We start from the raw sequence: 27,936 nt of genomic DNA, 5'->3' as shown, positions 1-27,936 counted from the left end.
GTTGCGTCGCGATTTCCACCTTGAGGACAAGGTGGATTTCAACCGTGGGGGAGTTGATACGAGACATATCTTCCATATGTCCCATAATTTAGTAATTAATATCTTTAGCTTCCATATCTCCCATAATTTAGTAATTAATATCTTTATAGTATATTTTGCTTAGTTGGTTAAGATTATATTAGATTTATTTATTGAGGATTCCACATTATAAATATGTGAGAATATGTCATAATCATCATTCATGAAATAAAATATTATTCACGTAGCTTTTCTCATCTTCTTCAATATCAAAACCCTAATTCTTATCGTGTGCGATCGACGGGCAAATGATTCCCGCGACCTCACGGAGGAGTTAATCCGACATTAAGGAGATTATCCATAACACAACCCTACTCATCTATGTGCAAATTACGTTACAATTGCTTACTAATTTTACATTAAAACTTTTATCTTTTTCAAAATTCATATTTTCAAAAAAGCGGAGTAAGTATATAAAAATCTGCACCGAATTAACTTAGGTTATTTATTCGTAGACGAAGGGAGGGTTTCGTTCTATGGTTTGATTCTATCTCTCTCTTTTTTATTAGTAGCGTAACCTCCTCCATATCTAGTGAAGTTTTAATTTGTCAACACCTCCATCGTGGCAACCGTCCTCACATATTTTAACCACCCTCATAGGGTTATTTTTATCAACACGTTTAATACTTGCTTTTACCTTAAAACGTGGCTAAATAAAAAAAACACAACCAATTTATAAAGTTCACTAATCAATGTTTAGACGTAATAGCACACTTTACTATTGTACAATACACACAAATCCAAAGCGCTGAAACCACTCAAACGCGTTCCTTCAGTTTCAGTATGCCAGAATTTACTAATTCCAGTCTTGGTCAACCACTACCCCTTTCCACTCACACGCTTATACACTCCCATTTATATACAACATATTGTCTCACAAAACAGATCAAAACCATTTCTTCTATCCTCACAAAAACAGAGCAAAATCATAACTAACCGAAACGCAGCGTTTTAATGGCGGTGTACGTCGGCGATGAAGAGGTCTGGAAATGCCCGAAACACCCCTCGAAGCGGAGGCGCAGCGGCATCTGCCCCGCCTGCCTCCGCGACCGCCTCGGCAGCCTCTGCCCCAGCTGCCACACCGCCCGCCCCTGCTCCTGCTCCTGCTCCGCTGAGTCCTCATCCTCGACCTCGTCTTCTTCCTCGTCCTCCAACCTCGTCGACGGCGAACCCTCCTTCCGCCGCTCGAGGTCCGTCGCCGTCCCCTTCTTCCGCTCCAGGCACGGCGAGGAAACCCACGGCAGCGCCAGGACGCCGTCGTTCCTCTCCATGTTGAAGAGGAGCAAGACGAAGAGAGCCGAGCTTCCGCCCAAGCCTAAGAGCGAGGAAATTATAGTTAACGATGAGGAGAGCATCGAGAGCAATGATAGGATTGAAGACTACGTGAGGATGGTGTCGAGGTCTAGATCGGTCAACGTCGGCGCGTCGTCGGCGATGGCCTCGGGGCTGTTCCGCCGCCGTGACGACGTCGCTGCGTCGCCGGCGAGGGGTAAATTTTGGCATTTTCCGAGCCCGATGAAGGTGTTTCGGAGCTCCAAGACTCCCAAGGTTGTTATTCAAGCTTGATTTTCTTTTTCCTTTTATTTAATCCAATTGTTAACATAATTACGACTGTTTTACCTTTTGTATTTGTGTGTATTGGTCACGGAGTGTTCCGATTAACTAAAATAATATGCTGTGGCTTCTCTTGAGAATCTAATTATTGAAAATTGTGATGTGTATATTTCTAAGAAATAAAGGTGGTTTTCTACTTTTATGTACGTGGGAACATGCGTGGAAATTGGAATTTAGACTAACGTGTGTTTTGATTGTCTAAGTTAGACAACTCATTTTTCTTATGTTTGATTTTATATGGACAATTATATTCTAGAACGAGATGCTAAACTCTGACTTAATTAATACTACTAATACTTTTATATTAATAGTAAGTGCGACTGAGATGGAAAATTCCGTTGAACATGTTTTAGTTTACAAATTACACCTTTTCCAATTTAATTATGAAGAATTGTTCGACTCATAACTTGATTATGAAAAACAATCTCGAACATGTTCATACCTATGTTTGCAATACTTTTCATGGAGTATTAAAAAATATAGGCAACATCCATTCTAGCAAAACCTAAAGCAATAATTTTTTTTTAGTCGTAATATGGAAAAATTATGAAATTGGAAAGAAGTACTAGTTGGTAAAATAATTTAGTGGAGTATGAAATCCACTTACTAAAATTTAAGAAAATGGAAAGAAGTACTGAATCATTAACGATTTAGTGGAGTGTAGAATCCAATTACTAAAAATTACTACTTTTTTATAAATGGAGTACATTTTTCAGAAAATGTATAATTGGTAAATACTCCTAAATCGTAAGATACATCAGTATAATATTTTGTAACATTTGGACGTCGCATATATCTTCATTGTTATACGATATTTATAAAAATCATGTAGCAAAGGTTACACGATTTTACAAAAATAATAGGTAATAATGTAAATTACAATAGGATTTTAAACATGCGGTAGAAATTTTTTAATGAATTTTAAACAAATTTTATTTAGTCGATATTTATACATTTATACTAAAAAAGAGTATTATTTCCATATTATTTGGCAGAATATAGTATTATTTTATTTTCTTTGGCTAACTGAGAATATATTATACTCCCTTCGTCCCGCTTTAGGAGTCTCAGTTGAGTCGGGCACATGTTTTAAGAAAATGTTTGAGTGTGTAATAAATAAATGTTGTAGTGGATGTTGGGACTCCTAAAGCGGGATGCCCAAAATTGATCAACCGGGACTCCTAAAGCGGGACGGAGTGAATAGTATTAATATCTTATTAGAGTCAAATAACTATAAAATGACGCCGTACTCTTTTTGTTCAAAAAAATGATTTTTTTACGTTTTAGCATTAGAAATTAAAAATTGACTCTAGTATTTAAATGATTTTTTCTTATCCAAATAATTACGCAACTAATTTTCTAATACATAAAATTATAAATGTATCACACTTTAGTATTTAAATGATTTTTCCTTATCCAAATATATATTTACGCAACTGTCATTTTCTAATCCATAAAATTATAAATATATGACATGCTTCGTTTACAGGGAGTATAATTTATTTTATTTCAAGTAGGAGCATTAATTTGTTAATTTGACGAATCAAAATCCATTAAACAATGAACAATCTAACAGCAATCTGCATATATAGGCAAAATCGATTATTACTAAGCAAGAAATACATATAAAATATGTGATGATGGAACCACGACCTCAGAATGAATTATCTGTTTTATCATATAAGCAGCTATTTGGATTTGGATGAGTCTTGTTATTATCAATGGAGCCTACGGAAAAAGGGCTTAGAGCTTTAGCACATGCAAGTGTTTTTTTTTATTAGAATAGACTCCAACCGAATATGACACCGCAATTAGGTAATAAATCATGTCAAATATATCTCTATCTCAAATTTATCATACCTTAATTTAAAGTAAAATCAAACTCATCAACGATTTTATTAAGTAAGTTATATACTCCATTATCTCAATTTTCGTTCTCAAAAAAAAAAGAATATATGAATTATTAGTTACATATTGATCGATTAATAATCTATAGAAACACAGAGATTAATTAGGATTTCCAGCAGAATTTTCAATATAAAATTCAATAAGATTTATTCAATTAATTAAAATAAAATTAGAGAAAGCCGACCGTGCCGTCACACTCCAGTTCCAAGTCACAATTATTTTGTTCAGATTGTGGCTCGTGATTGGTGAGACGCATAAAACAACAATTGATCAAACAACTATCGGCTCTAAATTTGGTTTGCTAATAGAGTACTCTCAAATCAAATAGATTTAAAATATACTCCTACTCTCTCCGTCCTCCAAATATTGTCCCACTTTGACCCGTCATGAATTTTAAGAAATGTAATAAAAAAGTAAGTTGAAAGAGTTAGTGGAATGTGAATCCTAATTTTATATACTACTCCATCCGTCCCACATAATCTGGGACACTTTGACCGGGCACGGGTTTTAAGAAATATAATGAAAAGTGGGTTGAAAAAGTTAGTGGAATGAGAGTCTCACTTTTATATATTAGTTTTATAATTAAATGTGAGTAGGAATGAGTTAGTAGAATGTGGGGTCCACTACTAAAAATGGTAAAAGTAAAATGGGTCAAATTATGTGGGACGGCCCAAAATGAAAAACTGGGTCAAATTATGTGGGAAGGAGGGAGTACTAGTTTATAATAAAATATGAGTTGGAATGAGTTAGTGGAATATGTGGTCCACTACAAAAAATGGTAAAAAATGAAATGAGACAAATTTTGTGGGATTGACGGAAATGGAAAAATGAGATAAACTTTCAGGGACAGAAAGAGTATTAATTATTGGAGAAAACTAAATTAATTGTTGAAGTAAAGCCTTTGGCATTCTAGAGAAACCAAGGCATAGCCCTCACACCAGATGCTCTGGTCAAAGATTTCGCAATTCAATATAGTGTTGCCGGTCTCTATAGGGAACGATTTCCTACGTTTTAATTATTTACTCTCTTTTAATTAGATGCAAACATTTTGACGAGAATAAGTCAAAAAATTCCATGTTTATTTGTTTTGTGCTACTTTGCCCGAACAAGTAATTATTTGATTTGTTGGTGTAAATTCAATACGATGGGCACATGGTACGACCCTACGTCGTATCCCGTTTCTCCGGCGTCCTAGCGAAGGATCGGCGGTAGCAAAGAACCGGCAGTGCGCGGGAATTCCTCTCCGTCGGGCAGCGCGAGATCTTAGTGAAAGAGAATTTCTCAACACGTTGTTGGACACGTAACGATTTTATTGATTTACTGAATGAATGCAAATAATAACCATCTATCCCTATTTATAATACTCAAATACTATACCCTAACTTATTGACCAAGATAACAAATATATGGAAGGATTTGGTGAATCAAAAGATTACTAAATAATTGTTCCTAAGATATGGGATCGTATCAACTCCCCCACGGTTGAAATCCGCCTTGTCCTCAAGGTGGAAATTACGAAGCAAAGACGATAGTCGGAAGTAAAAGCTTTGTTGAAGCATCTCCTCCTGGATCGAACACACGCCAAATAGGCAAATGTCTCCTGACATAGTAATCCCCATCAAATTCCTGAACATTCGTGAAGACAACAGGATTTGCCGGCATGTTTAGCCCGATGTTAAATGTCTTTGTGGCTAGCAAGCACTTCATAAATCCTCCATGTGGCAGCTCCTTATTATCATCCGATTTCCCCTCCTCCAGAGATTTCACAATCTGCTTCCTCAGCTCCTTCTGCTCGTGCGAATAACTCTTCAACTTATTGTTCTCTCCACCATCCCCACTTCCATCCTCTTCATCACTTAGCTCTGGACCCGCCTTAATCAATTGCTTCGAAACGACGTCTTTCAAATACATTGGCTTCCCCTTCTTCATACTTGCAGTATCCTCCTCTTCATCACTATCCTCGTCATCGGATTCGAACAATTTCGCATCTTGCTCCCTCAAAATCGGGTCTTGATTTTTCACCTTAATCAACACCTCAAAAAAATTGGCGTCAGTCTTCTTACTCGGTTTCTTCAACTCCTCCTCTCCAGACGACGATTCCTCTGAATCCGAGGCCGATGAGTCGACTCTGCCCTGCTTCTTGAGCGCTTCGTACCTATGCAGTTCCTCTCGCTTCTTGTTTTTGGCAAATTCCTGGTTGATTTCAATTTTGGACAGGTCGTCGTCTGAAGAAATGTTGTCGCTGTCGAAAAGCTTCAAACGATCCATTTCTGGGGGATTTCGTGGTGGTACGTCCGACGAATAGGTGGGTGGTTGCCTAATAGTCGAGGTCTTGTATTGCCTCGGCGGTACATATGAGGAATCCCTGTTGGTGAAGTGCGGCTGCCCATATATTGATGAGGACTCCACGTTGGTGAAGCGCGGCTGCCACGACGGTACATTTGAGGAGTCCGAATATTCTCGCGATGCACGGCGAGGCAGTGGTTCCCAAGGGGGCCTCCGTGACTGTGGTGGGTCGTACAACTGGCAACTCGGCCGTGGTCGATCCACGGGAGGATACCAACAGGTGGTGCGACGGGTTTGGACCGATCCCATGTGGTGATTACTATTCCAATTACGTTTGCGACGATAATCCTCATACTCCCATTCATCGTCGTCATCGCAGGCAAGCGGCTGGCTGAACACGCGCGGGATTGCAAGTTCCAAATCCTCAAACCGCCGGTCCGTCTCCTCTCTCCAAGCATCTAATTTATCCATCCTATCCATCAATCGATCCAGTTTGTTGCCAACCGAATCATCGGGACGCATCTCGTCCATGGGTCTACTCTCGAATTCACTTTCGTCAAACTGTTGGCGTTGGTAATTGGTGGGATCGCGGCAGCCAACAGGGTGTTGGCGACGGGAAGATCCGTTCGGGAAGGTATCCGGGCGAGAAGCACCCCAGCGCTCCCTTCCGTTGTTGTTAAATCGTTTCATGAGTTACACAGGATGAAAGCACCAGATGATACGACCTTACGTCGTATCCCGTTTCTCCGGCGTCCTAGCGAAGGATCGGCGGTAGCAAAGAACCGGCTGTGCGCGGGAATTCCTCTCCGTCGGGCAGCGCGAGATCTTAGTGAAAGAGAATTTCTCAACACGTTGTTGGACACGTAACGATTTTATTGATTTACTGAATGAATGCAAATAATAACCATCTATCCCTATTTATAATACTCAAATACTATACCCTAACTTATTGACCAAGATAACAAATATATGGAAGGATTTGGTGAATCAAAAGATTACTAAATAATTGTTCCTAAGATATGGGATCGTATCAGCACATTAGCAATAAATACGTATGCTAGCACAACTAACAGCATAAGTTTTAATTAATTTCTCACAAATTAATCTAAATTATTGCATCTAATAATCCCTTTTTAATAGATAGATAAGCTTTAATTGTGTGAAGTCTTTACTAAGCACGTAATCAAGACATAGATTCACATGAAATTAATGTGCATGTGTTAATGTAGCTAGACACCCATAGTGATGAATTAGCTCTGGATCGAACGAGTTTGCTATGGCTTTGTTCATTCATTCATATGCATATACTATATGTATATCAGAAGACAAATAACGCCAGCCGAAGAAATGATGTAACACATAATTATATTATCTTCAGAGCGTCATAAATGGGAAGCTAAATTATGATGCATTGGTTTTGTAAGTAACTCATTGATGACGAAAGAAACTAAACATGCGCAGATTATACTGATATTTCTATTACCATCTTTTTAATTTGAAGGGTAGCTGTATCGCGATAGGCAGCGCTGCTTTATACGGGCTTAGGTTAATTTTAGAGTTTGTAGAAAAATAGGAATGGACAGAAGAAATAACATAAAAACTATATATAGATGAAGATAATAGCCCTTTCTATAAATAACTCAAGCCTATGCAGACTGACTTTTGCAATTTGGAAAAGAACCGACAATGAAAAGCCAAATTATATAGAGCTTATAGATATGCTCGACTAAATTACATAATTTAAATAACTGCAATTGTTCGTGGAGATGACGGGTGGGCCTGCGTTCCTACATGGGACGTGCTCTGGTTGTTGTCGTCCGAATCACATTAACAAAGTAAAAGGAATGAACGAAGCAACAACTTTTGAAACACGTTGCATTGCATAACTTAACGCGGATATAAATCAGTTATCGATGCTTCATTTCTGGATAACTCTTTGATCTCCGAAGATCTTCTCATTTGCTCCTCGTCACCTGGGAAGAAAAATGCCGGCTGTAGAGGCATTGGAAAATTCGTAGTGGGGCTATTAAGCATTACCAAAACAGAAGCCATGGTCGGTCGATCCCTTGCATTTTTCTGAACGCACAACCGATATGAATACATATCATCATATCACGGAGAGAGGCGACGGCGACGGCGACGAAGTGAGAAAGCTGAAATTTGGAGAAGAAGAGAAGAGGAGCAACGGAGGGAGATGAATTGAGCAAATTAGGGAGTAATTCAAACATTAACCCTAATTTTATTTGTTAAATGTCCATTATACCCCGCCTTCTTATAGTGAAGTAACTATTTAATATAGTGAATTGATTTCTCCTCTAAATTCGAAAATCACGTAGGTTAATATCAGCCCTTGATTTCTTAATCTTGTGGCTGATATTTATTCTCTAGTTGTACCTTTAATAGGCACTTACCCTATATCACTACTCTAAAATGACATAATTATTTTATCAAGGTAGTACTTTCGAGCCAACATACCTAATTAAAGACTAAATCTCAACCACTGTATCAAATAAGTTTAATGAGATTGTATTATAAAAATCTTAAATTTTGTATACACGGAGGTCGTTCATGGTCATTTTATTTCATATTAGGCGTAGAATGGTCTTCCAAGATTGTGATGTAATGGTAATTGGTAAGTTGTGGAATTTAAAATAATCTCATACTATATATAATGACATGTTCAGCATTTATGAAATGAATTACTCTCTTCGTCCCCCAAATGTTGTCACAGTTTGACAGGGCACGGGTTTTAAGAAATATAATGGAAAGTAGGTTGAAAAGTTGGTAGGATGTGAGTCTTACTTTTAAAGTATTAGTTTTATAATAAAATGTGAATGAGAATAAGTTAGTGGAATGTGATATCCAATACCAAAAAGGCAAAAATGGTATAAAGTGAAATGTGAAAAATGTGACAAAATTTCAGGAACGGAGGGAGTATATCTCATATAGTACAAAATGTTGCTTTAGATAAACAAAAATTATTGGTTTCACATATACAAAATGAACTGCATCCCCTATCCGTGAATAGAAGTTTCATTTCAGTCCCAGAATAGGAGTCTCATTTCATTCCGACACGAGGTTTAATAAATATTAAGAAAAGTGAGTGGAATATAAGTTTCCCGTGAAAGTATTAGTTTTAAATGATATGTGAGTAGAATGAGTTGATGGAATGTGATGCCTCTTTACTATTTATGGTAATTATGAATCGGGACTCCTATTCACGACGGACCAAAATGGTAGAACGAAATTCTTGTTTGTGGACGTAGGGAGTATTTCACATATAAAAGGAATTCCATAACATACATGCCTCACATCTGCAACTGAATATATCGAACGAACAAGGCGTATTCATGGACGAAAATCAAGTCGAATCAGGAATTGTGTTGGCGTTGAGATCAAACAAGGAATACAGTGATTAGAAAAGTTGAATTGATATTATTTGCAAATTGGAATTCACAAGAAGTCAAGAAAATCACTGTATATATAAATGAATTTTAGAGTTTGAAAGGTATGTTATGGTGCGCATATGACTTTGTTTTGTTATAATAATCATTGTTAATGGCCAAGCTTGGCCGTCAATAATAATTCGTTATTGAATTCTTCGTCGTCTTGCCCCCACTTCTTAGATACTGCAATTTCTCTGCCACCTTCAAATTTTCCATTAGAATATGAAATTCCTGCATTGACGTAACTGCCAAATTAATATGCTTGTTCGTCACTGAATTACCTTACAGACAACACCAAATCAACCTTCTACGAGCTCCTTGCTAACACAGAAATCCTTCGTCGCAGTTTTCATCTTTTCGAAATCGTGTAGCAGGGATTCTACTGGGCTCATCTCCCCACCATAGTCTAATTTGACAAGTAAAACCAAATAAGACTATTTTTTTCTCATTCATACCTTATCATTTTTTTCCACTTTTTATCTAATACTTACCAATTGCATATTAAACTTAATACGTTCACTATTTTCGTGGACGGATAGAGTATTATTTATATATTTATTATTACGCCAATTAAAGTCATTACATTTCATAATTTTTCAACACATTAAGGTATGTAAGTTCACAGGCACATACTATCATATAATTCACACATTATTTGAAAATGATATGTAATCTGGTCCACACTTAATATGGTAAATATCCACCCACACCACCCCAGCAATATACAACAAATTCTCTCATATGTACAACTACTTCAAATCCTCCTTTCTCTTATATTTTGGCCAGTGACTTCACAAGGTAAAAGGAATGAATGAAGCTACAACTCAACGCGGATAAAACTCAGTGATCGATGCTTCATTTTTGGAAAACTCGGTTGGTTTGATCTCCAATGATCTGGCCAGCTCCTTATTGCCATGAGGGACGAAAAACGCCGGCTCCAAAGGCACCGAAAATGTGGCAGAGAAGCTATGAAGCATTACCAAAACAGAAGCCATCGGCGGCCGATCCCTTGCATTTTTCTGAACGCACAACAAACCGATATGAATACATCTCATAACATCATGTATAGGGGTTGTTGAAGCAGACATCAATGCGGGATCAATCAACTTCCTCCCTCTTCCCGCACACCAATTTCTCCAAGCCTGTAACAAGGAACTCATGAATATTGTTATGCGGGATTAACCATAAGCAATCAACATTTTTAACTTACATAACTAAGCATATATTCTACGTTCTCTCCATTTTCCACATTCTTGAATGAGTTGTTACTTTGTCCGCAGATAATCTCCAACACCAGCACTCCAAAGCTAAACACGTCGGATTTAATCGAGAAATCCCCGTGTCGTGCATATTCAGGTGCCATGTATCCGCTGCCAAGTATACCCAGATTTATCATCCTCCTTTTTATGATAAAAATTTTATAAATAACCAAATAAAACAAATATTAAAAGAACATTTTGTTTACTTGATATGACTAATAAACTTACTAGGTACCAACAATTCTACGTGTGTTGCCTCGTGTTTCATCCTGTTGAAACAATCTTGCCATACCAAAATCGGAGATTTTGGGATTTTTGTCCCCATCTAGGAGGATGTTGCTCGCTTTGAGATCACGATGAATTATGCGTATACACGACTCTTCGTGCAGATAAACAAGTCCCTTGGCAATGCCTTTTATGATCTTGTACCGGCTCTCCCAATTAATAAGCGAACGCTTCATCGGATCTGTTTCTCAGTCACACATACGTTACATTGTTATATGTGGTTAACTAAATAAGAATAAATTGGTCAATATAAAGGATACGTTACCAAAAAGAAAGCAGTCTAGGCTTCCGTTTTGAACAAATTCATAGACGAGAAGCCTCTCCGACCCTTGTAGTGAGAATCCCAACAACCGTACCAAATTACTATGTTGAAGCTTGGCCATTAAAAATACTTCATTCTTGAATTCCAATTCTCCTTGCCCTGAATTCCTTGACAACCTTTTGACCGCAATTTGTTGGCCACTTCCAAGTTTTCCCTAAAATAAATTCATGCATATATCAAACTTTTATACTAAAAAACTTAGTAAGTAGTATAATATGTTACTACCATATTTACCTTATAAACTGCACCAAATCCTCCTTCTCCAAGTTTGTTACTAGTGGAGAAATTGTTTGTGGCAGCTACAAGTTGCTTGAAATCGTATAAAAAGGATGTTTCGGCGCTTACATCTTCTTCCTCGCCTAATCCAGTAATAATTGTTTTAAACATGGAAAGGTATACATGCTGAAATTCTATCCACCAAAACTTCCTTTTCAATCCGTCCCGTCACATTTACTTTTTATTACTTTTGCTAAACGAGCCTATATTCCAATTACTCATTTCACATACAATTTAATACAAAAACTTTTTCCACCAACTTTTTTTTATTTTTAAAACCTCAGTGAGTCAACTCGTAACAAGTAATAGCGGATGGAGGGAATATTTATTAAAAAAGGATGAAAATACCTTGTAATGTTGTTACATCCTCTGTTTTCTTCTCGAATCTCTTTCTGACGATTATGCAAACACAAGCAGCGAGAAACAGAGACGCCACAATCGGAACAAGAATGATGATCATAGTTCGTTTGGTATTACTTGGCGATGATGGTGGCGGCACCGGAAGCGGAGGAGGAGGAGGAGGGAGGGGCGATATGATCGCTCGCACCTCTTGAATCCGAGTGATATTGTAAAAGGGTGCTACATCATATTGCAGAGTACAGCGGGGCATAAGTACTACTACAGCCGTGTTGTTTTCACAACACACAAATTGCTCGGCGCTGATCAAACAACGCTCGCACCCCGCTTCTGAGAGATCAGCCCCGCACTGCACCAGGGCGAATATGTCCTGAAAACTCGGCCCCGTCTCATTCCCTGCCGCGGTCTTCATCAACGGCCCTCCTGTGGCCGCCTGAGTGCGGAGATCCTTCAACAGCCCCCACAGTTTCTGGTGTTGGAAGATATACTCAAATAATCACAAGAAGACAGAAAAAGATATAATCCAGATTAAGGTGGACCGTGATCAATATCAAACTAGTCTTAAACAGTGGCAGACGCAGGATTTTGACGTTGGGGGTCCAATTCTAGGACATTTTTTAAATGTCGGTGTTGCCAAAAGTTTCGACATTATAAAGATGCAAAGGAGATGAGTAATGAGATAAAAAAAAATTAAATGATTAGGCAAGGAAACTGCTAAGCCTGGTGACTAGCCACTTGAGCTTATAGAGCGAAATTTAGTAAATTATGACTATATATAGTATAAATAATGAAATTCCAAACCCCTTAGTAGGTCCGCCTTTGGTCTTAAACCTTGCACTCCAAACAACACTATTGTAAGATGATCCGGAGTTCATTATAATGCACTAATAACAAACTTATACTGAACTCCGCACTAATAACAAACTTATACTGAACTCCGGATTTTTAAATTACGTCACATGACGTTTGTTTTTAAATCTCTGAATTCCGTAAAATGAACTATGAATAAAGTTGTAATGAACTCCGCTTTATTTTATAATGATGTGTTTGTTATTTAGCATTTAAAACGAGTTTGGTCTATAATACAATCCGATTGATTAACGTGTATATCTTACAAATAATTATAAATATCTAACAGGATTGTGCCTAAGACACATGATTCAGTTTGCAATTGTCTTTTATTTTCTGCATTCTATTTTCTGTTACCTGGTTAAACTGCTCAGGATTCCGTGCAGTCTGGGGACTCCTGATTAAGATAGTGTAACCGTCAGTTGCGGCGCCGTCGGCAAGTGACTCGTCGGAATAGTTCAGCGTGCATTTGTCACTGAACAGGATGCCCTGTCTCCTGTTCGGGCACAACCGGAGAAGCTCCGGGGCGGCATCTCGGAGGCAGGTGCGGCACTCCTCGAGCTGAAAGTCGGTTCTGCATAGCGCGGTGGCGTAGGCTCGGTCCGGGGCTTGGCCGGCTGTGCCGTTGTAGAATCCGTTGTCTTGTATGTTTAGTGGAAAAGATGTGATGATGGAGTTGAGGTTGGTGCTGTATGTGCCGTTGGTGGTGTAGTTGCCACTGAAACAGCCGTAGTTCTGGGCCGTCACGGCGCGGGAGAGGATGGCCAGAATGAAGAGAAGGACACATGTTCGGGAAGTCATCTTAGTTTGGTTGTAACTGGGAAAAAATGAGCAAGTTAATATAAGTGGGAATTGCGTCTTAATTACTGCTCTCCTAATATTTCTATACGCGCTAAATCTTTATTGACTCTGTATATGTTTGACCAGCGTTTACATTCCGACAAGGACTGCAGTGATTAGTAAAGTTGTAATAGTCATTTGCGAATTTGACCTCACAATAAGTCAAGAAAATGATTGTTGAAAAAATGAAAGAGAGTTTGAAAGTAAGGCTAAGGTGTGCGTAAAAATTGGATTCTTGGTCTTATGAAAGTTGGACAAAACAATACTTTGTGTCAAGGGTCTTCTGAATTCGCCCATTTCTTATTTCTAATTATGTTTCATTCCTTCTTTTAAGCTGCTTAGATATTGGTATTGCATTTTTTTTAAATTATACTTGCTACTTATTTCAAAATGCCCATATCTCTGTTTGCCTCTAATTGATTATCCCTTTTCATTTATTATGATATTACAGCCAAATTATCAAGCATGGCAAAGCAAAGTTACATGAAGGCTGAAGCGAGTACAAAGACTACAGTATATTTTTTCCCATAAAATAAATCAAATATAACAGAGAAAAACAAACTTAACCCGGAAAAAACAAAGTAGTGAGAAGACAATTGTGGGATATTATCGTGGATATAGATCTGTTATTGAAGCATCATTTTGAGTGTCGTAAGCTTTGGTTAGCTCCGTCTGGATCTGTTTCGCAACCGAACTGAAATATGCAGGTTTGGAAAGCAGCGGCAGTGTCACTGAGACGCTACTAAGCATGACTTGAACCGATGCCATGGTTGGCCTCTGCTCCTCCTTTTCTTGCACGCACAACAAACCTATGTGAATGCATCTCAACATATCACCCACACTAGCTCCATCATCACCACCCATCAATACCGGATCGATCATCTTCTTCGCTCCCCCCTCCTGCCATTTTCTCCATGCCTGCAATTCACCATGTACATATCAATCTTGAGAGGTGAAAGATAGAAATCAATAGGTTCCATCCTAAAACTGTTTGGTTAGAAAAGGGAGTTATATAGTGGTTTCAGTACAGGATATTGTTATAGTTATTTTTGTTTCATTTGCTAGCAGAGCATATGAGTCATGACCATTTGGGTTTTTCTACTTACAAAACTCAGCATGTATTCCACATTCTCCCGGCTGTCTGGATTTCGAAAAGATCCGTTTCTCTGCCCACTGACGATCTCTAGCAATAGCACGCCGAAGCTGAAGACGTCTAGCTTCACTGAGATTTTCCCATGCCTTGCATATTCTGGGGGCATGTATCCACTGCAATACCCATTCAACACAAGTTATAAGAAAAAACCTTTTTTTCTTATGTGAACAAATATTATTAGTATGAGCATGGTGAAGGACTAACAAGGTTCCAACAATTCTCCTCGTGTTACTTCCACTTTGGTCTTGAAAAAACATCCTGGCCATACCAAAATCAGCTATCTTAGGATTCATCTCCGAGTCTAATAACACGTTAGCCGCCTTGAGATCACGGTGAATGATCCTGAAACCAGAGTCATTGTGCAGATAAACAAGTCCCTTGGCGATGCCCCTTATGATTTTGTAGCGCATATTCCAGTCAAGGGGCTCATGCTTGATCCGGTCTACACGTTCACTAAGATCAATTAACAAAACACCAACACTACTATCTATTACTTGATGTGAATTAAAAATGCAAAGGTCAATTACCAAATATGAAGCCATCCAGGCTTCCATTTTGAACAAATTCATATACGAGAAGCCTCTCCGCTTCTTTCAACGAGAATCCCAGCAGTCGGACCAGATTCCTGTGCTCAAGCTTGGCCATTAACAACACTTCATTCTTGAATTCTTCGTCTCCTTGCCCTGAGTTTTTAGACAGCCTTTTCACTGCAATTTCTCTGCCATCTTCAAGTTTTCCCTGAGAGTATGAAACGAAACTGCTGCATTAACCTAACTGCCAACTTTATATGCTTGTTTGCCATTGAATTACCTTATAGACAACACCAAATCCGCCTTCTCCGAGCTTGTTAGTCTCAGAGAAATCGTTCGTTGCAGCTTTGATCTTTTCGAAATCATATAGCAAGGATTCTGCTGTGCTTATCTCCTCACCATAGTCTAATTCAACAAGTAAAAACAGATAAATTTGTGTTGGATAAAAAACTACAGAATTTATTGAAACGGATTATTACTCTGGTTAACTTCCTCGGGATTTCTCTTTAATCTTCTTCTCAAGAAAATGCAAATGCAAACACAAATTAGAACAAGACCAGAACCAATTGGCACCACAATCAAGATGATAGTTCGAGTTTTATTACCATCACCCTTTCCTGCAAAAATTTGCATTCATTAATTTCCGATTGAATTTTGCCATATTTTTCATGGTTTGGATAAGAATGAACCTGGTGGTGGAGAAGGTGTAGATGGCACGACAAGTGGAGAAGGCGGAGGCGAAGGCACGACTGCCATGGCCCGCACTTGCTCAAGCCTAGTTAGATTATAAAACTGATCAAGCTGGAAATGTAGATTGCAACTCGGCACAAACATGATCACGAAAGTCGAACCATCGCAGCACTGCGGAAGGCGCTGCACGAGCCCCGACAAGCAGTTGGAGCAGTCCCTCAACGACAGATCCGGCGTGCACTGCACCAGCGCGTATACAGAGCCACTACTCGAATTCCCAGCCGCCACCTGTCAGGAAAATAAAACCAAAATAACTATAACAATATCTCACACCAGTATGAAAGAAAAAAATAAAACTGAAACCACTGTGTAAGTCTCGCGGGCCCACCTTCATCATGGGCCCGCCAGCAGCTGCCTGGGAGCTCAGATTGCCCAGCAGCGCTCTCACGTCCGACCTAAACTGGTCGGATGCGGAGAGGTTGGTGGTGGAGCGGCCGGTGATGGAGTAGGCCTCGGAGAGGAGGCCGTACATGGAGGCGTCGGAGTAGCGGAGGGTGCAGAGGGGTTTGAAGAGGACGGCTTGGGTGCGGTTGGGGCAGAGGGCGAGGAGCTCGGTGGTGGAGTTTCGGATGCAGGAGCGGCACGTGTCGAGCTGGGAGTCGGGTCTGCAGAGGGCGGAGGCGAAGGCGGGATCGGTGGTGTTGGGAAGAAGGGAGGAGGCGTTGTAGAAAGCGGCATCGTTTAGGTTGGGTGGGAGGGATGAGAGGAGGGAGTTGAGGTTGGCGGCGTATGTGGAGTTTGAAGTGTAGTTGCCGCCGAAGCAGCCGTATTGCTGCGCGGCTGCGAAGGCGGGGATGATGATGATGACGATGACGACAACGAGGAGCCGAGATCCATAGCTCATCGTCACTTTACTTCAGTGTTTCTATAGATCCATTTTTTGTATTAGTACTTCATCCGTCCAAACAAAATAACATCATCTCGAGCCAAATGACCTTGTCAATGCGTCGTCTATAATTTCTTGAGTATATAGAGTTTGAAATTGAAAGTTTTTGCAATTGGTTAAAATTTTCAACCGATGATGGAAATGTTTGTTGTTGATGTAATTGCCAACGCTTATTTATGCATGGCAATACAAAAATATATAGGAGTAGTTGGTAATATGCTGATCCAGATTCAATGTTTATCTTCTAGAAAAACAAACCGACCGGCAGAAAGAATGGAATAGGAAAAAATTATAATACTCCCACTTTAAAATGAGCTGCTCATTTTAGGCATGTAATTTAAGAAAAATAATGTTGGATTAAGTAAAATTAATAAAAATAACATAGAAATAAAGAATAAAGTGAGATAAACGAGAATATTTAAGAGAATAAAAATGTTATTTTTTACAAAATACTAAAAAAATTAATGGGACAAAAAAGGAATATAAATCATTTAAGGTGGAATAGAGGAAAGGAGTAATTGGTAATATGGAGATCCAATTCGAAATCAATATTGTTAGGTTAGGGCATTGGATGGATTAGAAAATACGTGTAGAGATATATTAGACTTGGATTGTGAAGCATGAATGATGAATTTTTGGTCAATATTTTATACAGTTGACTTGGATTTAGTATTTTGGAACATTTAATGCGATGAAATCGGTAAAGACCTTGCAGATCAGCTGACACGTTCAACGCCGCTAGTTTAACGGCGTCCTAAGAAAGATGGGTTGGATGTGGAGTGATATTTAATTCTATATATAGATATTGTATGAGTTTAAAATTCTATGCATTATTAATCTGTCATTAGGTACCTTCTAAATGTTGATTTTGTGAGATCACGATTCATTAAAGAACTGTTTGATTAATGTATGTTGTGACATATAAGTGAAATGGGCCAACTTACATAAATAGACTATAATTCTACTACTACTACTTTTTAACTAATATTATATCACATGTTCCCACTGCATTCGTCAGTTTTATTGAATGCTAGGATAGGGTGGAAATTATGTTGTTTCTCTATTTAGCTGTTTTTTAGTTTTAATTGTCACACTCACGCACGCATAAAATCACTCGAAAATTCAAATTATCAATCGGTATAAAAGCGTCCTATCATCTAAATTTGCACTTCGTAGCAATAAAAAAAACGTTATTTTACATATATTAAGCAAAGAATGCGTCAAATATATGCTTTACATATATATTAAGCAAAGGATAGGTTCCTAGACGAAAAAAAACAAAACTATCGATGAAAATTTTTAATTGACTCCTAGACACAGCGGCGGACCCAGGTGGGGTCGCGTGGGGTCGATCGACCCACCGGCGGTCCACCGAGTACTACTGGAACACTTCATTTTCGACCAGCTCCATCTCCGATTCCACGACAGCTTCAACTCCACCCGAAACCTTCTGCCTTTTTTTCTAAAAATAAGAGGAGAGATGAGAGGTATAGGGGAGGGGTTGCAGAAAACTGTGTTGGAAGTAGACATGCCCACGGTTCGTAAATCGGCGGTTCCGGTTCCGATTTCGAGAAAGGTGGAACCGGAACCGAACCGTGAGGCTATTTCACGGTTCCGGTTCCGGTTCCGGTTCCGGTTCGAAAACCGGTGGTTCTGGTTTCGGTTCTGAACCGGCGGTTTTCGGACAGTTCCTCGCGGTTCCGGTTCGGTTTGGCGGTTTTTTTATATGTAATTTGGAATTTTGGACTTATACAATAAATTGGAACAAGACAATAGATAATTTAAATTGAAATAAGACGAATACGGTGAAAATCATATCAATTTTATTGAATTTGAGTTGTAACGGACAACGATACATTACAATTTACAATACATATACAACAACGTGATATAATTTACAAGTGTCGTCGAAACATAAATAAAAACATGAAATGGGGGGGGGAAGGAAAAAATTGAAAAGGGCTTGAGCTCAACTTAAATTTTCAAAGTTAAACTTTTCAAATTTAAGTTGAGTTGTCTACGTATCCACAATTTTATTGAGGAATCAAAACTCACGTAGTTCTCTTACCTTGTTTACCTTTTTGGTCGGCCGTGCTCGCCATTCACCGCCCCCCGTCATTGATATTGTTGAGCGCCCTTGCTTCCGACCTCGTCATCGGTGGAAAAGTCTTCACCATCACTCTCTACACGAAAGTCAAAATCCGGCTCTTGTGCTCTCATGTCCGCCTTTGCCCAATCATCAAGTAACATAGTGCCTTCCATGTTTATGGCGGAGAGATTGCTCCTTTTGTCGTCTAGGACACAACCGCCGACACTAAAAGCTTGCTCAATGACGACGGTGGAAGCGGGAACGGCGAAAATCAAAATTTTCAATGAAAATTGAAGAAGTTCAATTATACGAGTTTGAAATGAAGCAACTCCTTAGTACGAGCCTAAACTATCGATAATTAATTGAGTGCTTAAGCTATCGATAATGAATTGAAGAAGGGTGTTTTAATATTGATATTCACGTTAGTGCATGATGAATGCACATTTGAATTTAACGTAGTAAATTATTCTACTTCTAACTAAGTCACCTACCACTAGGTATTTTCGCAGCATTTTTTCCTAATAGACAAATAGAAGAAGTAACACTTTTTCTCTACTTAGAAAACCAAGTTAGTCGTTTGGCATTGTGCTGGAATGACATAGTTTATGCAAATGACTTCGATACGCACCATGCATTTAATTTACCCATTTCCCACAAATCCAAAAACCATTTTCTTTCATTATATAGCATCTTCATAATCATGCTTCAAACCTCTTCCTCACTCACCTCTCTCTAAACATCATGCCTATCTGCTTTCCTATGAGCAGAACACATTACGCAGAAAATGTGGTGTTTGATGAGTCTCCCAAAAGAGTGCTTATTGTGATGGACGCCCTCAAAGACTTCTCAATGGAGATTCTTGAATGGGTGCTACACAACTTCTCCTTTGATACTTCTTCCAAGATAAGCATTCTTGGCATATCACCATACCTCAATATTCCTTGTAAGTCTTAAATCATCAATATCTACTACTACTATATTACTATATCTTTACACTAATATCCCTCTGCATGCAGTGTCTACCAAGACCTGGTCTGACAAATGGGGCATGGACTTGGAGGATCTTATGCCATTATTACAGAGAAATGAGCTCAATTTTGATTTCAAGTATCAGAAACTCGAACGACTTATCCATCTATGTCGAAAATATGGGGTACATTAACTGTTCACTACTATATATTTTGATGGTTAGTATTATTAAGAGTGTGTTTGCAGGTGGTTCCAGAGATTAGAACTGAAATGGGGCATCCGCTGCAACTGCGGGTCATCGAACAGATCAGCACTTTACATGCCACACTAGTGGTATTTGACAGGTACCACGATAAGAAGCACATAGAATACTACGCAAAGAAGATCCGATGCAACATGCTGGTCGTGAACCACAATGGCAAAGCTCAACTAATCAAGAAAGTTAAATGCGATGATAGTCAAGTAGAGTCGTCGTTGTCATCATCTTCCACCCCAAAATGACAAGCACATCTATGCTGCTGTTCCAGTTCAACAATAAATCAAAGGCCATATTATGTGTTTCAACTTTCATTTCCAATCAAAGTTCACTTATTTTCTGGAACACTGTAACGTATCTAACTGCAAATTCAGAACCAACTACATTGACCTAAACATCCTATTTTTGCACATGTACTTGCAAAAGAAAACAACAATAGAGTATATACTGCAATTATTTTCCTCACAAATTGTGCAATGAATTGCCTAAAGTATATATTGGGTACTGAATCAAGAGTTAATATTCAAACAATAGCCTGTGTTGCATTTCCAAAATCTGTACTTGACAGAGGATCACTGTCTTTACCCTCCATTTCCTAGCCAATCATAGTTTTATCCTTCGTTGCCTTCGTTTCTGAACCTCCCATTTTCCCTCAGAAGTCGAACTTTTATTTTTATCAGCACCTTTTTTCACAGCAACCACACTTACACCTTCATCAGCAGCTTTTTTCTTAGCAATCAAACTTTCATCTCTATCAGCAGCTTTTTTCTTAGCAATCAAACTTTCATCTCTATCAGCAGCTTTTTTTGTTGCACCTTTACCAGCTTTCTTTGATCTGCCTACTTCATCACCCTGTGCATGCTCAAAAGGAGTAAATCCTTCCGATGATTGCAGAGCTAGAACGGCATCTGTAAAGTTAGTCTCGCCGCCCGGAGCATAGAAAAGAATATAAGCCATCTGCTTGAAAACTTCTTCTTCATCTACAGCTGTAACCTACACAAGTAGAATACTCAGCTATTAAATAGATAAATTTACAAATCAAAATAACACAAGTATGATAAAGAGGTTTCAGTGCATTACTTGTGAATCCTCATATCTGTACCACTCATTGGAGTTTAAGCGAATAAAGCTGTAGTAATGACCTGCGGTCGGTGTCTCCCCTTCATGCACTAAAATAGCATAGAGCTCGTAGTCATAAGGAAACTGCAAAACCAGCAAAAAAGACATTGAAACTTAAGAATAAACACCAGAACAATAAAAAGACCATGCCTTTGTTTGTTGGGATAAATAAACTAAAAGAAAACTCACTTTCAGTATACTAGGGAAGGAAAAAGTCACTTTAGTACGAGTGAAAGGTTTCAAGTCCAACTTAGGTGGAAACGACACATGCTTTTTGATTTTGTTGTTCAATCTGTCAAACCTCTTCAGGTGAAACGTGACAACAGGTGGAAGCTGATCCAGATCAATTTTCTGTACTATACCTTCATTCCCACAATTTTCACAGCGAAAGTCAGGCACTACTGTTAGTATATAAGTTTGCAGAGCACCGATGAGAGTGTCCGAATTCTCAATAGGTAATTGCAGATCCCATGCATCCTCTGTCTTACTAGAAATCTTACCACATGAACACATGACCTGCAGGTAACAGAGCAATGTAAATTTCAGCTTCATGGAAATGTGTTCCGCGCCATTGAGGAAAACTGTGCATGTCACAAACAAAAAAGGTGAAGAATACTGATATCACCTTGTTGACAAGACGGCCACGAAACAGTCGTGCGACAAAGATTTTATGTTCATTATCCTTATCGTCAAGATACTTGTCACACTCCATTAGTTTATTCCATAACTTCAAAAGGTATTCATGAGCATCCTCCTGTTGACCCACTTTGAAGGTAGGTGAAATGTCTAGCAGGTGAGTCAAAGAATCATTGAGAAAACAATTAACAGAATTGCATGAATAAACGTGCACATTAATCTGTAAATCTCTGCTACACACAATTCAAAAGCCACAAACTTGAACAAATGATAGCCAATTTTATTCACAGTTCAAAAAAACAAATCTTGAAAGCAAATGATATTCGAGCTCAAGATTGAGCTTGAGTTTCATTTATTGAAACTCTGCATATCTAAGTATGCGTTAAAAAAGTGATACGGCTTAAATTCTGAGCTAGTGTCTCTGGCCTATAATATGTCATTCCCGAAGTAAGTGATCGAAATAGCTCTTCGAGGCTGCACTTCAGACAGAACGTTTTATTGGGACCTGCAGTTGATGTTCAAAAACATTAAAAGTTGATCGCCAATAACTCATCCACCAAGGAAATTACACTAAAGTAGCATCGAATATACTTACAAACGCACAGCAATGAGTTTCTTTGGTAAATAATGCCCTCAAAAAATAGTACAGTATGCACCAAGCATTGCAAAACCGAATTCATGAAGCATGTATTCTTTAAATTCACCAGTCCAGCTCCCTGTCAATAATACACATAATTATTTACAACTAATAACCGACAAACACCATATTGGGTTAATATTACATCACAAAATGGCTTACTGTATTCATGTAACGCGGAGAGAACACAGGTCGATCCAATCTATCATCATCTTCCCAATCATTCTGGCAGGAAATCAGTTTATTTTTCTTATATAAACACCAATATTGGGGTTAATATTACTCAAGAAACAAGGTTAATTTGCTTACTACTGTATCGTCTGGATCAAAATCCGAATCACCCTGGAAGGCAATGTAATGTGATGCATCACCATTAATCTCATAAAACCAAATAAACCCTATATTAAGGGTAACACTAATCAAGAATTAGGATTAGTAGGTTACTGTTTCATCGAAACCAGCGATTTTCTGCTTCATAAGCAGGCGAGGATGACCTCTGAATGCAGCTTCAATAGCTTCCTGGACAGGCAAATCAATTTCACACATAATTATTTTGGAAACCCCCCAAAAAGGAAACACCAAATCAGGTATGAGTAGTCAAGAAAAGAGATTATTACATGATCAAGTGGATTTTCTGCTACCTTCCCTTCCAGAGGTGAAAGAACTGGAGGTGGAGGCACGCACTCCCATAACGGCTTCCAAATAAAAGGAAAGCCACAAATAAACAGATATATATAAAATCAGAAGTCAAGAAAACAAGAAACACCAAATCAAGTAGAGTAGTCAAGATAGGGGACTATTACATGTAGATTATCTGCTACGTCCAATAGCGAAGGTGAAAGAACCGGAGATGAAGCCCCAACCGCAGATAACTGCTTCCAAATAAAAGGAAAGACACAACAGATATATGTAAAATCAGAAGTCAAGAAAACAAGAAACACCAAATCGAGTAAGAGTAATCAAGTAAAAGGACTATTACATGATCGGATAGATTTTCTGCTATGGCCCCTTCTGGAGGTGAAAGAACTGGAGATGAAGGCGCAGTCTCACATTTCTGCTTCCAAATAAAAGGAAACACACAATTAAACAGACATGTAAAATCAGAAATCAAGAAAACAAGGAACACCAAATCAAGTAAGAGTAGTCAAGAAAAGGGACTATTACATGATCAGGTAGATTTTCTGCTATGGCCCCTTCCGGAGGTGAAACAATCGGAGATGAAGACCCGGTCTCAGATATCTGCTTCCAAATAAAATGAAAGACACAACAGATATATGTAAAATCAGAAGTCAAGACAACAAGAAACACCAAATCAAGTATAGTAGTCAAGAAAAAGGACGAGTACATGATCGGATAGATTTTCTGCTACGGCCCCTTCCGGAGGTGAAAGAACAGGATATGAAGACCCGGTCTCCGATATCTGCTTCGAAATAAAAGGAAAGACACAACAGATATATGTAAAATCAGAAGTCAAAAAAACTAAGAAACACCAAATCAAGTAAGAGTAGTCAAGAAAAGGGACTGTTACATGATCGGACAGCTTTTCTGCTACGGCCCCTTCCGGAGGTGAAAGAACCAGAGATGAAGGCGCGGCCTCACATTCCTGCTTCCAAATAATAGGAAAGACACAGCAGATATATGTAAAATCAGAAGTCAAGAAAACAAGAAACACCAAATCAAGTAAGAGTAGTCAAGTAAAAGGACGGGTACATGATCGGATAGATTTTCTGCCACGGCCACTTCCAGAGGTGAACAAATCGAAGGTGAAGACCCGGTCTCCGATATCTGCTTCGAAATAAAAGGAAAGACACAACAGATATATGTAAAATCAGAAGTCAAAAAAACTAAGAAACACCAAATCAAGTAAGAGTAGTCAAGAAAAGGGACTGTTACATGATCGGACAGCTTTTCTGCTACGGCCCCTTCCGGAGGTGAAAGAACCAGAGATGAAGGCGCGGCCTCACATTCCTGCTTCCAAATAATAGGAAAGACACCGCAGATATATGTAAAATCAGAAGTCAAGAAAACAAGAAACACCAAATCAAGTAAGAGTAGTCAAGTAAAAGGACTGGTACATGATCGGATAGATTTTCTGCCACGGCCACTTCCAGAGGTGAACAAATCGAAGGTGAAGACCCGGTCTCCGATATCTACTTCCAAATAAAAAGAAAGACACAACAGATATATGTAAAAATCAGAAGTCAAGAAAACTAAGAAACACCAAATCAAGTAAGAGTAGTCAAGAAAAGGGACTGTTACATGATCGGATAGCTTTTCTGCTACGGCCCCTTCCGGAGGTGAAAGAACCGGAGATGAAGGCGCAGCCTCACATTTCTGCTTCCAAATAATAGGAAAGACACAACAGATATATGTAAAATGAGAAGTCAAGAAACACCAAATCAAGTAAGAGTAGTCAAGAAAAGGGACTGTTACATGATCGGATAGCTTTTCTGCTACGGCCCCTTCTGGAGGTGAAAGAACCGGAGATGAAGGCACGGCCTCACATTTCTGCTTCCAAATAATCGGAAAGACACAACCGATATATGTAAAATCAGATGTCAAAAAAACAAGAAACACCAAATCAAGTAAGAGTAGTCAAGTAAAAGGACTATTACATGATCGGATATATTTTCTGCTACGGCCCCTTCCGGAGGTGAAAGAACCCGAGATGAAGGCGCGGCCTCACATTTCTGCTTCCAAATAATAGGAAAGACACAATTAAATAGACATATATAAATCAGAAGTCAAGAAAACAAGAAACTCCAAATCAAGTATGAGTAGTCAAGAAAAGGGCTAATTACATGATCAGGTAGATTTTCTTCTAAGGCCCCTTCCGGAGGTGAAAGAATCGGAGATGAAGAACCGGTCTCAGATATCTGCTTCCAAATAAAAGGAAAGACACAACAGATATATGTAAAAACAGAAGTCAAGAAAACAAGAAACACCAAATCAAGTATGAATAGTCAAGAAAAGGGACTATTACATGATCGGGTATATTTTTTGCTACGGCCCCTTCCCGAGGTGAAACAACCGGAGATAAAAGCCCGGTCTCACATAACCGCTTCCAAAAAAAGGAAAGACGCAATTAAAAGATATGTACAAAATTGGAAAATCAAGAAAACAAGATTAAGAGGCTTACTGCGTAAACAAGACTTTCTTCTACAGCCCCTTCCGGAGGTGAAAGAACCGGAGTTGAAGGCCCGGTCTCACATAACTGCTTCCAAATAGAAGGAAAGACACGATTAAACAGATATATGCAAAATCAGAAATCAAGAAAACAAGATTAAGCGGCTTACTGGGAGATGAGCACTCTCATCATCTTCACTACTACTGCTATCAGTGGACGAAAACTCACAACCCACTGTGAAATTCGTTCCTCCTTGATATTCAATATGAGGATAGGGAGCGAAAATCGAACTCCACGGTAAGTTGTAGAGCGCGTCGCGAAATTCCTGTGCAGTCACTTTCTCCTCGGGAGGCGGGATTTTATCGACCGAAGCAGGCGGGGTTTTATCGACCGGAGCAGGAGGGGTTTGATCGACCGGAGAAGGCAGGGTTTGATCGACCGGAGCAGGAGGCGTTTGATCGACCGGAGAAGGCAGGGTTGGATCAATGGGAGCAGGAGGGGTTTGATCGACCGGAGCAGTAGGCGTTTGATCTACCGGAGAAGGTGGGGTTGGATCAATCGGAGCAGGAGGGGTTTGATCGACCGAAGCAGGAGAGGTTATATCAACCGGAGCAGGAGGCGTTTGATCGACCGGAGCAGGAGGCGTTGAATCGACCGGAGCAGGAGGCGTTTGATCGACCGGAGCAGTAGGCGTTGAATCGACCGGAGTAGGAGGTGTTGAATCGACCGGAGCAGGCAGTGTTGAATCGACCGGAACAGGAAGGATTTGATCGACCGGAGCAGGAGGGGTTATATCAACCGGAGCAGGAGGGGTTTGATCGACCGGAGCAGGAGGGGTTGAATCGACCGGAGCAGGTGGTGTTGAATCGACCGGAGCAGGAGGGGTTATATCAACCGGAGCAGGGGGCGTTTGATCGACCGGCGAAGGTGGGGTTGGATCAATCGGAGCAGGCGGGGTTGAATCGACCGGAGCAGGAGGGGATGAATCGACCGGAGCAGGAGGGGTTGAATCGACCGGAGCAGGTGGTGTTGAATCGACCGGAGCAGGTGCTGTTGAATCGACCGGAGCAGGTGCTGTTGAATCGACCGGAGCAGGTGCTGTTGAATCGACCGGAGCAGGAGGGGTTTGATCGACCGGAGCAGGGGGGGTTATATCAACCGGAGCAGGGGGCGTTTGATCGACCGGCGAAGGCGGGGTTGGATCAATCGGAGCAGGCGGGGTTGAATCGACCGGAGCAGGAGGGGTTGAATCGACCGGAGCAGGTGGTGTTGAATCGACCGGAGCAGGTGGTGTTGAATCGACCGGAGCAGGAGGGGTTTGATCGACCGGAGCAGGAGGGGTTATATCAACCGGAGCAGGGGGCGTTTGATCGACCGGCGAAGGCGGGGTTGGATCAATCGGAGCAGGCGGGGTTGAATCGACCGGAGCAGGTGGTGTTGAATCGACTGGAACAGGAGGGGTTTGATCGACCGGAGCAGGAGGGGTTATATAAACCGGAGCAGGAGGCGTTTGATCGACCGGAGCAGGAGGGGTTGGATCTATCGGATCAGGCGGTGTTGGATCAACCGGAGCTGGCGGAGTTGAATCGACCGGAGCAGGCGGTTTTGGATCGATCGGAGCAGGCGGTTCAGCGGGTTTCTTTTCATCCGTCATTTCGGAATCCAAGAAGTCGAGAATTGGGAGATATTTTTTGCAGAAGTGTGTAAGCGAATTTCGAAATGAATTTGTGGAGAAGGAAGGAGGTGTGAGAGAGATAACTGCAGTTGAATTTAGAGAAAGGAGGAAGTTACAAATTCTGTTGAGAATTTGAAATGCGAGGGAAAATTTGGGATTTCGAATTCAGTTATTAATCTGTCAGAGTCAGAGTTGGACTTGGGCGGATTCTATAGAGTGAGAGGGAGAGACATGGACCGTCGATGACTACTGTAATTTTACACTATTTTAACAATTGAATAAGTTAAAATGTTAAATGAGTACTGTATTTTAATTATTTTTGAATTTGTTGAGATTGGTATTTTAATTATTTTTTAATTTGTTAAGATTGGTTTTATGTTATAATAATATTATTTCTTCTGTCCGCTAATATAGTTCATGTTTGACTCAACACAGATTTTAAGAAATATGAAGAAAAGTGAGAGAAAAAAAATTTAGTGGAATGTATGTCCTATATTTATATATTAATTTTATAATAAAATGTGAGTATAATTAGTTAGTAGATCCAATTACCAAAAATGGGAAATAAAGTAAAGTGAACAATATTTTA

The 27,936-nt window shown here is 39.6% G+C and overlaps 3 protein-coding genes across 13 annotated transcripts; 1 reads left to right on the top strand and 2 right to left on the bottom strand.

Moving 5' to 3' along the window:
* Positions 1–958: 958 nt before the first annotated feature.
* LOC121753684 lies at positions 959–1,838 on the top strand. Its single transcript, XM_042148919.1, has one exon. The coding sequence runs from the start codon at positions 1,033–1,035 to the stop codon at positions 1,642–1,644; it is 612 nt and encodes a 203-aa protein (XP_042004853.1). The 5' UTR covers positions 959–1,032; the 3' UTR covers positions 1,645–1,838.
* Positions 1,839–9,953: 8,115 nt separating this feature from the next.
* On the bottom strand, positions 9,954–16,940 carry LOC121754346. Its single transcript, XM_042149721.1, has 15 exons — positions 16,282–16,940; positions 15,893–16,181; positions 15,683–15,820; positions 15,484–15,608; positions 15,201–15,411; positions 14,878–15,115; positions 14,627–14,786; positions 14,140–14,438; positions 13,038–13,554; positions 11,823–12,300; positions 11,433–11,557; positions 11,142–11,352; positions 10,820–11,057; positions 10,543–10,702; positions 9,954–10,474 (listed from the first exon to the last, which is right to left on the bottom strand). The coding sequence occupies exons 1-15, from the start codon at positions 16,795–16,797 to the stop codon at positions 10,157–10,159; spliced, it is 4,023 nt and encodes a 1,340-aa protein (XP_042005655.1). The 5' UTR covers positions 16,798–16,940; the 3' UTR covers positions 9,954–10,156.
* A 3,508-nt stretch (positions 16,941–20,448) lies between these two features.
* LOC121754221 (nascent polypeptide-associated complex subunit alpha, muscle-specific form-like) lies at positions 20,449–27,576 on the bottom strand. 11 transcript variants are annotated; one of them, XM_042149588.1, is made up of 25 exons: positions 25,842–27,576; positions 25,685–25,759; positions 25,529–25,606; positions 25,347–25,421; positions 25,161–25,235; positions 24,979–25,053; positions 24,805–24,879; positions 24,621–24,695; positions 24,439–24,513; positions 24,256–24,330; positions 24,074–24,148; positions 23,891–23,965; positions 23,710–23,784; positions 23,525–23,599; positions 23,349–23,417; positions 23,163–23,240; positions 22,990–23,064; positions 22,855–22,887; positions 22,708–22,770; positions 22,504–22,624; positions 22,306–22,413; positions 21,898–22,058; positions 21,462–21,788; positions 21,234–21,356; positions 20,449–21,146 (listed from the first exon to the last, which is right to left on the bottom strand). In XM_042149588.1, the coding sequence occupies exons 1-25, from the start codon at positions 27,324–27,326 to the stop codon at positions 20,757–20,759; spliced, it is 4,011 nt and encodes a 1,336-aa protein (XP_042005522.1). In that variant the 5' UTR covers positions 27,327–27,576; the 3' UTR covers positions 20,449–20,756. The 11 variants fall into 11 exon arrangements, with proteins under 11 accessions (XP_042005522.1, XP_042005525.1, XP_042005524.1 ...); XM_042149591.1 differs by lacking the exon at positions 23,891–23,965; XM_042149590.1 differs by lacking the exon at positions 24,805–24,879.
* Positions 27,577–27,936: the final 360 nt, after the last annotated feature.

The sequence above is a fragment of the Salvia splendens genome, chromosome 11, assembly GCF_004379255.2.
Source record: "Salvia splendens isolate huo1 chromosome 11, SspV2, whole genome shotgun sequence".
Taxonomy (NCBI): domain Eukaryota; kingdom Viridiplantae; phylum Streptophyta; class Magnoliopsida; order Lamiales; family Lamiaceae; genus Salvia; species Salvia splendens.
The sequence above is the reverse complement of the archived record's forward strand: the minus strand, read 5'-3'. Positions and strand labels throughout refer to the sequence as shown.